We start from the raw sequence: 12676 nt of genomic DNA on the forward strand, positions 1-12676 counted from the left end.
TATGAGTGTTTGTGTGTGTGTGTGTGTGTGTGTATAAGAATGTGTGTGAATGAGAGTTTGTGTGTGTGTGAATACACTGCTCGTTTACAGATATAATGTTATTAGTGTTTACGTAGAACTGACAGACAGACACAGCTGGACAGATGCACAGGTAAACAGACAGGTGTGTGCATTTTTCCTGAAAAACTGATTAGATTATTTATTTTCACTCCTCCCTCCACCCCTTCTCTTTCCTGTAAGTTTTTTTCTTTCCCTTTTCCTTCCACACCGATTTTGTGCTGCTCTCTCTCTCTCCCTTTTACTGCTTCTTTCCTCAAAGACCGAGAGGTAGAGAGATGAAAGTGAGGTCTTGATGTACATATTTTCACACATTGAAAGAAAGGGAGAGTGTAGGATTCAGGGTGAACACTTTATATATATAGATAGATGGATAGGTAGATAGTCAAATTAAAAATTGCCTGACAGTAAGACAGAGGGAGAAACAGACACACACACATACAGAAAGAGAGAGAGAGAGAGAGCCAGAGAGAGGGAGGGAGGGAGGAGGAGAGGAGAGGGAGGGAGGCATACTCACTCTCTCTCTCTCTCTCTCTCTCTCTCTCTCTCTGTCACACACACACACACACACACACACACACACACACACACACACACACTACCTGACAGAGAATATACCACACTGGGGGACACACTAACAGTCAAGGAGGATCGTTACACAGAAACAACAACACAGACTCACACCAGGAAGACAAGAGACAGTGTAAGGAAGCGAGGACAATAATAATAGTAAAAAGAACAAAACGAAGGAGGAGTGAAAAAGAAGGAATTTAAACACAATCAAAACTCCAGAGATAGCGCGGCAGACCCGGGACAAAATGCATTTAAATCGTGAGGATCTCAACAGCAAAGGTAAGAGAGCCAGGACAGCTTTTCCACGGGCTCCGTGTCGTGCGTGTCTGTGTCCGTTTGTCTATGTCTGGAATGGCCATTATTGCCACCATTATGATTGGCATTTTTTGTATTGGTATAATAACTATTATTATAATAGCAGTTGTAATGATGATGATTATTAGCATCAACAGCAACAGTCGGACCAACGTTAAAATCGTTGGCAGGTCACTTTCACCTTACAGTCGCTCTTCCTGACATATTATTATTATTATTATTATTATTATTATTATTATTATTATTATTAATAATAATAATAATAATAATAATAATAATAATAATAATAATAATAATAATAATAATACTCATAAGCATAAGCATAATCATAATCATAATGGTGTTATCATCGGTGCTGTGTGTGTGTGTACATTGGGCTATACACGTTTTTCATTGTGTAGGGGACGGCGTCTCTGACTGCTGTCTCCGCGTTTCTGTGTCTCTCTGATCCCCAGAGGCTGTAAAATATTAATAATCATCATCATCATCATCATCATAACAATAGCAACGAAGCTGAAGAAAAGGAACAGTACAGACAGACTCGCTCTCTCGGTTTGTCGGTTCAGTACTTGTCTTTCCTATTTCTCCTGTGCTCTCCTGCTTTCCGTGCTTCCCTCTTTCACTCCGTCCCTCCGTCCCTCCGTCACAGCGGCACAAGGTCAAAGCTGAGCCGGGCCCGGCTCCTCTGTCCCCCGCTGTCCCGGAGCGCAGAGTCGGTTCCCGGAGCGCAGCGCTTCGGTAGACCTGGTATCGTAACATGACTGAAGTTTAGCTGGAGAGGGGAGGGGATAAGGATGCTACTACTACTACTATCATTACCATTATTATTATTAATAATAATAATTACATATATCGCAGGTATCCTTCTTTCTCACTGTCACTATTTTGATTTCTCTGCCTTCCTCGCTGCTGCCCCCCTGTCAGCGAAGCTTATTGTCTTAGTGCCGGAGCTGTGCTCGTCCACACACCTGCTGCTGCCGCCGGCAGAGAGGCGGAGAGAGAGGGGGACTTTCCTACGTGTGTGTCGTCTCTCTCTGATGGGAAGATGTGTGTGCGTCGATTGTTAACAGCCTGTGTGTGTGCGAGGGCAGGCTGAAGTAGGACAGCGCGGAGGGCACGCAGTGAGCGGCGTGAGGAGAAGAGGGAGAGAGAGGCTGGACAGACGCGGAGAGAGGGGGAATGGTGTTCTGGCTGCAGGAGGCAGGGAGAGAGGGGTAGAGATGGATAGTGTAGCCTGTGTGTGTTGCAGTGTTATTATTGCTGGTCATTATGTGGCCGTGCTCTCCACTACTACCGCCAGCGTGTGGAGAGGGGGATACAACACACACACTGAGCACATGGGGATAGAAAGATGGCTATACACACAGAAATGACATACTGGTGTGTGTGTGTGTGTTTACACACCCATATGCACCCCGTGTACACAAGTTTGTGTAAATAAATGATGTAGTGAGCACACTGCACGCTGCCGCCCGACTGTTTTATTCATACACGTATGCAATGCTACATTTTCCAGCCCTATTGTCTGTGTGAATGCGGATGTAATTGAGTGTGTAAACATGGACGTATATGCACACATCCAGTGCACAGAGAAGTAGATTTAGTGTGTTTGTGTAGATGTATCATAAGTATACACCTCGTATATGCAGTCACATGACTCAATACCTCCTGGAGCCGGACCGTCGTGTAAGTTTACATGTATGTTATATGACAGGCCCGCGCGGGGTACTTGTAAATTCCCTGCTCGTCTCAAGGTGGAGAGACAGGGAGCGAGGCAGGGAGGCAGAGAGGCAGGGAGGCAGGCTATCGACCCCGGAGAGACTCGCACCGCTTTGTGCACGTGCTCGTGGTGTTGTTCTGCGAGCGCGAGATCAGAAGGCTTGCGTGGGCTACACATAGAAACAGACGTGTCCCGTCAATCAGTCAATGAAGGGATTCAGCCTCCGATCAGCCCACAGGCACCTCTGTACAGGACCTGAGAGTGTGTGAGAGACAGTATGTGTGTCAGACAATGAGCGTGTGTGAGAGACAGTGTGTGTGTAAGGCACGATGTGTGTGAGAGACAGTGTGTGAGAGACAGTGTGTGTGTAAGGCATGATGTGTGTGTGAGACAGTGAGTGTGTGTGAGAGACAGTGTGAGTGTAAGGCACGATGTGTGTGGGAGACACTGCCGTTGTACCCTTGAGCAAAGCACTGCACCTAGATTGCTCCAGTACAAACCCAGCGGTATCAATGGGTGATTAATTGTATGTTAAAAGAATGTGATATAGTGTAACAATTGTGAGTTAATTCTGTGTGTTTCTGTGATACTATGTGTGAGTGTGAGTGTGTCAGTGTGTGGATGTGATTTTACAGATGTATCGTCACTGTTAATCCACAGGGCTACAGCACCATTACAGACACAACCACCTGCTAATCTGACTGGAGCCCACAGGCTGCAGTCTCAACTGGCTCAGTGATAGAGGGGTAGAGAGAGACAGAGATAGAGAGAGAGACACAGAGAGAGTGTGACCTGTGACCAGTTATTTGACATGTATGTACAGACTATTTACATGGCTAGTGTGCTGTGCTGTTATTGGTGGTGAGTAGACATGGTTGTGTTTCTCTGGCCTTTGGGCCTGATGTACTCTGATCACAGCGTTCTCTCTTTCTCAGCGTAGCTGGAAGAGAGGGGGAGAAGTACACTATGACTTTACTACATCTCACTACACTGCACTACAACACACTAATACACTACAGTATACACTGTACAGTAATACATAATAACATAAGAAAGTTTACAACCGAGAGGAGGCCATTCGCCCCATCGTGCTCGTTTGGTGTCCATTAATTACTAAGTGATCCAAGGATCCTATCCAGTCAGTTTTTAAATGTTCCCAAATTGTCTCTTCAGCCACATCGCTGGGGAGTTTGTTCAGATTGTGACGCCTCTCTGTGTGAAGAAGTGTCTCCTGTTTTCTGTCTTGAATGCCTTGAAGCCCAATTTCCATTTGTGTCCCCGGGTGCGTGTGTCCCTGCTGATCTGGAAAAGCTCCTCTGGGTTGATGTGGTCGATGCCTTTCATGATTTTGAAGACTTGGATCAAGTCCCCACGTAGTCTCCTCTATTATCTAAGTCCCTCTGAATAGCCTGTGCTGCCGAGATTGTATCTGCTGAGCCGCCTATTTTAATATCATCTGCAAATTTGACAAGTTTGCTAACTATCCCAGAGTCCAGATCATTAATATAGATTAGAAAAAGCGCAGGCCCTAGTACTGATCCCTGTGGCACTCCACTAACAACCTCACTCCACTAGACAACAGTGCATTACAGTACACTACATCACTCCACTGCACTGTCATATAAATAGACTACAGTTCATAATAATACTGTAATAGTAATAGTGCTGTAGTAACAGTGTAGTAGAGCAGTGCTGTTACAGTAGGGGCTGGTGCTGTAGTAACAGTGTAGTAGAGCAGTGCTGGTACAGTAGGGCGCTGTGCTGTAGTAACAGTGGAGTAGCACAACACTACTACAGTAGGGGCTCTGGAACAGTACTCCTGTCACAGCAGTTCTCCACTGGCAGCAATTTAAACAGTGACACTCACAGACACTGACACCACTGTGCGCTTCCTGCCCCAGGTCTCTCTCTCACGCTACAGCTGCCTCCTCTCCTCTCCCCTCCCTCTCTCCCTTTCTCTCTCTATTTATCTCCCCCTCTCCCTCTTTCTCTACATTGCTCGGGAGGAAAGCTGCAAATAGCCTGGTGCTCATCCCTCTCTCTCTCCCTCTCTCTCTCTCTCTGGGGTATGGCTGTTCAGGGAAGCAAGCTTTAATGACAGCAGAGAGAGACAGAGATGGAGAGAAGGAGAGAGAGAAAGGAAAAGAGAGAGAGCCCTAGAGTCTTGTACTCTCAAGGTCAGGTGAAGGAGAAAAGCTATGATGAGCAGAGAGAGAGAAAGGAGGAGAGAGAAGATAGGAATTAGGGAACAGGAGTGAGAGATCAGGAGGAATATAGAGAGAAACAGGCTGAGTGAATTGGGGGAGAGAGAGCAACATCTTAGGGAGAAGAGAGAGAGATGCAGTGTGAGGGAAAGCATATGAATGGAGGGGGAGATAGAGAGAGAGAGACAGAGAGAGCAACAGCTGCTTTTGGTTTCAACAAGATAGAGAGAAAAATGGAGGATGAGGGATGAAAGGGATTGAGTGAAGGGAAACACAGAGGGGGAGAGAGAGAGGGATGCCAGGTTAAAAATGAATAGAGAGAGAGACTGGAGAGGCAGATGGAGAAAGACAGAGAAAGAGAGTGAGAAAGAGAAAGATTGTGTTGAAAGGAGCTATAAACAGTCCTGGAACCTCAGGGCTCCTCCTGTCTGTGTGAATCAGTATTACACTGACCCTGAGAGAGAGAGAGAGAGAGAGAGAGAGAGAGAGAGAGAGAGAGAGAAAGAGAGAGAGAGAGGTGGGAGCTGAAGGAATAAGACAAGGAGAAATGGCAGTGATGGAGACAGGGAGTAAAGGAGAGGGGAAGAGAGAATGGGAGAAACAGGCAGTGAGAGAGGGAGAGAAATAGCTGTGGTGAGAGAGTGATAGGTGAGGGAAGGTGGAAGGAAAAAGGGAGGGAGGAAGAGAGTGGGTGATGAGGGAAAGAGGGACAGATGGTGTGACAGAGAGATGAAAGTGAAAGGGAGGGATACAGGTAAACAGAGAGACTAATGAGAGGGAGGAATGCACAGTGGGGGGGAAGGGAAAGAGAAAGAGGAAAACAGAGAGATGGGGGTGGACTGGGGGTGAGATATATGGAAGAAAGGGAGGCAGAAAGACAGGATGAGAAAGAGTGATGAGGGAAGGAGAGAGTAACTGTATGACACACAGGTGTTGTGTTTAATGACAGTTACTTCCAGTTGCAATTGTTTTCTCATTCTCTCCTCTCCCCTCTCTCCTCTCCTCTTCTCTCTCTCATCTGTCTCTTCTCTATCCTCTCCTCCTGCATTTTGCAGTGTTGTGCTGTTCTGTGATATTTGATGATTAATAACCAGTAATCAGATAATCAATATTCCCATGGAGCTGAGGGAGAGAGACCCCATTCCCTGCTTTAATTAGTGGGCTCTCTCTCCTTTTCCCTTTCAAATTCAAATTCAAATTCAAATTGAGCTGTATTGGCATGACCTCTTTCTTTGCTGTTGCCAAAGCACAAATACGTAGGTTTAGAGGGGGACGGTGGGGATGGATGTTGAGAGAATGTTAAATTGTCCCCCCCAATAATGTATGCTATAATTATTAATAATTAGTTATATATACATAATAATGTTAGCCTGGCTCGATAGACGTATTGACAGCAACCCCCCTAATTCTGAAACGAAGCCTACACCTCTCTGGTCCACACACTGTCCCCACACTGTGCCTCAAGCTGTCTACACACTGTCCCTCAGTCTATCCACACACAGTCCCCACACTGTGCCTCAAGCTGTCTACACACTGTCCCTCAGGCTGTCCAAACACGGTCCACACACTGTCCCTCAGTCTGTCCACACACTGTCCCCACACTGTGCCTCAAGCTGTACACACGGCCCACACACCGTGCCTCAGGCTGATCACACACGGCCCACACACTGTCCCTCAGTCTGTCCACACACTGTCCACACACTGTCCCCACACTCTCTCAGGCTGTGGAAGGCAAACACATACCTGGCTGCTATTCCAGCAGTCTTTTCTTCCTCTCCTCTTTTTCTGTATCTGGAGGAGTGTGAATTCTCTGATATGGTTCAGAAATGTGGGGGTCAGGACAGCAGGAAATGTGTCTTTGTTTAGATCTCTGCCTGCTCACAGTGCCGCACAGCCGCTCCTCTCTGGGTCCCAGGACTGTTTGCGTCGGCCCGTTCCAATCACCAGGCTGTGGTCACTGAGTCTGTACCATGTCATTGTCTGGCTTTCTTTTGGGGTTTTGATTTTTAGGTATTCTGCAAATGTAATATTCCTATTTAGGGCCCGATAACATTCAAGTTTATCTATTAATTTGTATTAATTTTTCCAGTGTTCTTTGCATGTCTCCTCAGGTGAAGGTCAATTGTTTTGGTTGTTGTGGAGAACTGGCTCTGGGGCTCTGTGGTGTTTCCGTGAGCTTCAGAGCCAGCTGGCTCAGGGGGTCTCGCTCTGGTGAGAGCTGGTTGCTCAGTAGAGCTTTGTGGTGGTAAGACTCTCTCTATCTCTTCCTTTCTCCCTCTCTTTCTTCCCCCACACTCACTCACTTTCTCTCTATTCCTCTCCCTCACTCTCTTGCCCAGTCTCTCCTCCATTTAATTCTCTACACTTTCAATCTCCATCTGTGTGTTTCTTCCTTGTTATCCATAGTTCTCTCAGTTCATTGTCCCCTCACTTCACCTGGGAGAGGAGAGAGAGATCACTCAGGATGAACACAGAACGGAAGTCTGTACATTTAGAACGACAATTTAGAGAGCGAGAGAGAGGCATCACAGGGGAATACAGATTCATAGAGAGAGAGGGGAAGAAAGAGAAAGACTTGCATTGGTCTATTGAGAGAGATGAAGAGGGAGAGAGAGAGAGAGAGAGAGAGAGAGAGAGAGAGAGAGATGAAGAGAGGGAGAGATGGATGGGAAGTTTTCAAAACAAGGTTTATCTTGGCATTATATTTATTAGAAAAGAGAAAAAAAGATGCTGAGATGGAGAGAGAGAGAGACAAGGAGAGGGAGGGTGGGAGACAGATGGTGAGAGGGAGAGAGTGGAGAGGTCCTGGCATCACATTCTACTGCAGAGAGAAGGAGAGGGAAATGGAAGTGAGAGAGTGAGAGAGAGAAGTGTATTTGCTCTGTGTGTGTGTGTGCGTGTGTGTACAGTGAGCAAGAGCAAACAAGCAGGGTGAACAGGGGACTGAGTCAGAGACGAAGAGAACGAATGGGATATAGGGAAAGAGGGGGGAAAGGAGAAATAATAATCAGGATGCTGAGTCAGAGAGAGAAGGGTCAAATCTTTCCCTCCCTCCTTCTCTCCCCTTTCAGTGTCTTAACAGTCAATCAGTCAGTCAGTCAGTGTGTCAGTCAGTCAGTCAGTCAGTTTATCAGTCAGTGTGTCACTCAGTCAGTCAGTCAGTCAGTGTATCAGTCAGTGTGTCACTCAGTCAGTCAGTCAGCCAGTCAGTCAGTGTGTCAGAGTATCAGTCAGTCAGTGTGTCAGTCAGTCAGTCAGTCAGTCAGTGTGTCAGAGTATCAGTGAGTCAGTGTATCAATCAGTGTGTCAGTCAGTCAAGTGTGTCAGTCAGTGTGTCAGAGTATCAGTGTGTCAGTTAATTTCTGCCAAGAACATTTCTGTTCATCCTGGTAACAGAAGTAGCAGTGTTGATGGTGTTACTGTGATTAGTGTTGTTATTGTGGTGATTAGAGTACCCCCCCCCCAACTCACACACACACACTCACACAGTGTGTAATCCACAGGGCTGGGGGGCCTGGAGGGTTGGGGGTAATCTGATTACCACACAGCAAAGAAATGACCAGTCAGTGGATTACAGCAGTGGAGAGAGAGAGATACCAAATTATAGACAGCATCTGTCCATCACACATTTCCCCCAACACAGAGTGAGAGGAAGAAAGAGAGGGAGGTGTGTGAAAAGGTAGGGAGGTAGAAAGAGAGACCAAACAGTACATTTCAACACAACTCTCTCTTTCTCTCAAATTCAAATTCAAAACTTGCTTTATTTACTGGTTTACACAAGTGTTGCCAGAGCATCTACAGACACTGTAAAGAGTGAAAATGAATACAGTTAAATGTAAAATAAAAGTAAAAGATTAAAAAATAGTTAAATAGCTGCAAAGATTTTACAAGTGTAGATTCATTCTACATGTATGTCCAGACGTTTACAGGACTATGTGCTGTGTTGTTGTTGGTGGTGAGGAGACGTGGCTGTGTGTCCTCTGGCCCTGTGGGGGCTGTGCTGTATTCTGCTGCGATCGCAGCGCAGTCTCTGTGCCTTCCTGTCCCCCTGAGCCGGGCCTCTGTGCTGAGGAAGGCGTCTCTGACCTGTGTGAATTTTGCACCTCTGTCTCTACCTCCCCAGACCCACACGGTTCACATGGGCGTCTGTCTCTGGGGTTCCAGGTCTGCCTGTGTCGTCCAGCCTCCACCTCCAGGCTGTGATCACCGAGTCTGTGTCTGGTCAGAGTCTGTCTCAGTGTGGGGTCTGTGATCTGGGTCAGGTGGTCTGTGGGGGCGAGTCCTCTGCTCAGGGCCTGTCACTCCAGCTCGTTCTGCTATTTGATTGTTTCGGCCCAGTGCTGGTGTGGCTGAAGGGGGGGTGTCTCAGAGCAGCTGTAGGGGGGTCCCTGCTGCCTCAGGGTGCTGTGCTGAGACCCTCTGGGTCTCTGCATTTCAGATGCAGACAGTATTTCAGGGCTCTCCTCTACACTGCACAGCCCAGTGGCAGGCACCCAGCTCGGCAGCTGTTGTTGGGAGTGCTGCTGTGGAGTTTCTTTCTGTCTCATTCTCCCTATTCCCTTTTCCCCTTCTCCCTCTCCTTCTCCTCTCTCACCCTCTCTCTTTCCCTTGTGCTTTCTCCCATTGCCTCTCCTCTCCCTCTCCCTATCTCCCTCTCTTTCTCTCTCTCTCTCAGTCTGACCAGGCGACAGGATGTTTGTCACTGTACATCCTGATCAAGGTTGCCATGGAAATGGCAAACAAACTTTAAGGACAGGCTCCTCCTGTGGGGCCAGAGTGCAGTGTGAGTGTGTGTGTCTGTGTGTCTGCGTGAGTGTGTGTGAGTGTCTGTGTGTATGTGTGAGTGCGTGAGTGTCTGTGTGTGTGTGTGTGTGTGTGTGTGTGTGTCAGTGTGTGTGTGTGTGTGTGTGTGTGTGTGTGTGTCAGTGTGTGTGTGTGTGTGTGTGTCTGTGTGAGTGTGTCAGTGTGTGTGTGTGTGTCAGTGTGTCTGTGTGTGTGTGAGTGAGTGTGTGTCTGTGTCTGTGTGAGTGTGTCAGTGTGTGTGTGTCTGTGTGTGTGTCTGTGTCTGTGTGAGTGTCAGTGTGTGTGAGTGTCAGAGTGTGTGTCTGTGTGTGTCAGTGTGTGTGTGTGTCTGTGTCTGTGTGAGTGTGTCAGTGTGTGTGTGTCTGTGTGTGTGTCTGTGTCTGTGTGAGTGTCAGTGTGTGTGAGTGTCAGAGTGTGTGTCTGTGTGTGTCTGTGTGTGTCTGTGTGTGTGTCTGTGAGAGCCAGTGTGTGTGTCTGTGTGTGAGTGTGTCAGTGTGTGTGACTTTGTGTGTGTGTGTCTGTGTGAGTGTGTATGTGTGTCTGTGTGAGTTTCAGTGTGTGTGTCAGCGTGTATCAGTGTAGCACAGATGTCCGGCTCCAGTCCCCCGTCTCTTCTGCCTGTCTGTGGGTCTGCTGCCTGAACACACATTCACTGTGCATTGAGAGGGGGGGGGCGGAGCTGGGAGAGGGAGAGAATGAGACACAGAGACAGAGAGACACACAGTGTCACTGAGAGTGATTGACAGAATGATTTAAAAAAGAGACAGAGACAGACAAGAAAGAAAGAGAGAGAAAGACAGAGACAGAGACTGGAGGACCGAATGAGTGTGATGGAGAGATCAGGAGAGAGGCAGAGCGACTGAGAGGCAGAGCGCTGTGAGGAGAGCAGCTTGTGTGTGTTTATAGACGGGTGTGCTGAATAATTCATGACAGCCTGTGATTCCCCACCTGCCACTGAGCGCAGAGACACAGCTGAGGGACAGCTGGACTGGACTGAGACAGACACACAGCTGGACTGGACTGGACTGGACTGGACTGTGAGTGTGTGTGAGTGCGTGAGTGTGAATGTGTGTGTGTGTGGGGGGGGGGTCTCTATTCTGGAATAGAATAACTGATCTGGGAATTCTTCCAGGTTATTCTGGGTCTGTGTGGGGGAGAAGAAGAGGGGGGGATCCCTGACTCAGTGTCTGTCTCTCTCTCTCTCTCTCTCTTCATCTCACCCCTCTCTCTCTTGCTCCTGTACTTCTCCCTCTCTCCCTCTCTCTCTGTGCCCACGCAGAATCCCCCCATCAGCCCAGTGAGTCACACTGTGATCAGAGGGGTAATCAGGAGACGGGCAATTACTGCCACCCACAGACACGGGCTGACACTCACACTGCCACACACACTTACACACACTGCCACACACACTGCCACACACTGCCACACACACTTACACACACACTGACACACACACACTGCCACACTCTGACACACACTGACAAACACACTGACACACACTGACACACACACTTACACACACACTGCCACACACACTTACACACACACTGACACACTCTGACACACACTTACACACACACTGCCACACACACTTACACACACACTGACACACACTGCCACACACACTTACACACACACTGACACACTCTGACACACACTGACACACACTGACACACACACTGACACACACACTGACACACACACACTGCCACACTCTGACACACACACTGACACACACTGACACACACACTTACACACACACTGACACACACACTGCCACACTCTGACACACACACTGCCGCACACACTTACACACACACTGCCACACACACTTACACACATACTGACACACTCTGACACACACTTACACACACACTGACACACACTGCCACACACACTTACACACACACTGACACACTCTGACACACACTGACACACACTGACACACACACTGACACACACTCTGACACACACACACTGCCACACTCTGACACACACACTGACACACACACACTGCCACACACACTTACACACACACTGACACACACACTGCCACACTCTGACACACACACTTACACACACACTTACACACACTGCCACACACTGCCACACACACTTACACACACACTGCCACACACACTTCCACACTCTGACACACACTGACACACACACTGCCACACTCTGACACACACTGACACACACACTGACACGCTCACAGAAAATCTCACATTGATAAGCACACACACACACATACACACATACACACACTGATACCAACACTCACACACACGGACACTGATATACACACTCACAAACACACTGGCACAGACACTGATACACACTCTCATACACATACAATGACACTCACATACACACACTCACACACACTGACAGACACTCACACACTGATACACACATTGACACACACATGCACTGATAAACACTCACATACAAGCATTCACACACTGATACAAACACTTAGACACACTGATATACACACTCACACACTGGCACACACATGCACAGTCTGTTACAGAGACAAAGACACACACAATTAGACATAGACAACTTCAGGCAACAAGTATTCTCAATTTGTAATTAATTAATTAAGTTTAGTGCCAAACCATCAGGTGTTTATTTTTCTATATTTTAAACAACCTGAGAGGATCAGGATCAGTGCAGCATGAGTTTGAGTGTGGATGAATTTGGGCCTGACATAGAGAGAGAGAAAAGTGGGGGGGCATCAGGAAGGGGGGATGAGATGAGAGAGGGAAGATGATGTATGGAGAAGTGTATAGAGAAAGAGAGAGGTGATGGAGAGAGTCAAGAATGGGGGGAGGGAGATGCAGAGAGAGAGATGGGTGGATGTTTGTCCGCTTGGTCCATTCATCACAATAACCCAGAGAGAAGCTGATCTGAGCATGTGTACACATGAGAGAGAGAGAGAGAGAGAGAGAGAGAGAGAGAGAGAGAGAGAGATGTGATAGTTGTCTCATACTGTGTG

General features: G+C 47.6%; 1 protein-coding gene across 1 annotated transcript in view; it reads left to right on the forward strand.

Moving 5' to 3' along the window:
* Nucleotides 1-565: 565 nt before the first annotated feature.
* The window catches only part of LOC136747483 (synaptotagmin-7), a 45579-nt gene continuing 33468 nt past the window's right edge, over nt 566-12676 (forward strand). The window contains exon 1 of the mRNA XM_066700315.1: nt 566-909. Within this exon, the coding sequence (XP_066556412.1) occupies nt 876-909 (34 nt within the window). The 5' untranslated portion in view covers nt 566-875. The remainder of the gene's footprint in view (nt 910-12676) is intronic.

The sequence above is a fragment of the Amia ocellicauda genome, chromosome 4, assembly GCF_036373705.1.
Source record: "Amia ocellicauda isolate fAmiCal2 chromosome 4, fAmiCal2.hap1, whole genome shotgun sequence".
In the NCBI taxonomy this organism is placed as follows: Eukaryota; Metazoa; Chordata; class Actinopteri; order Amiiformes; family Amiidae; genus Amia; species Amia ocellicauda.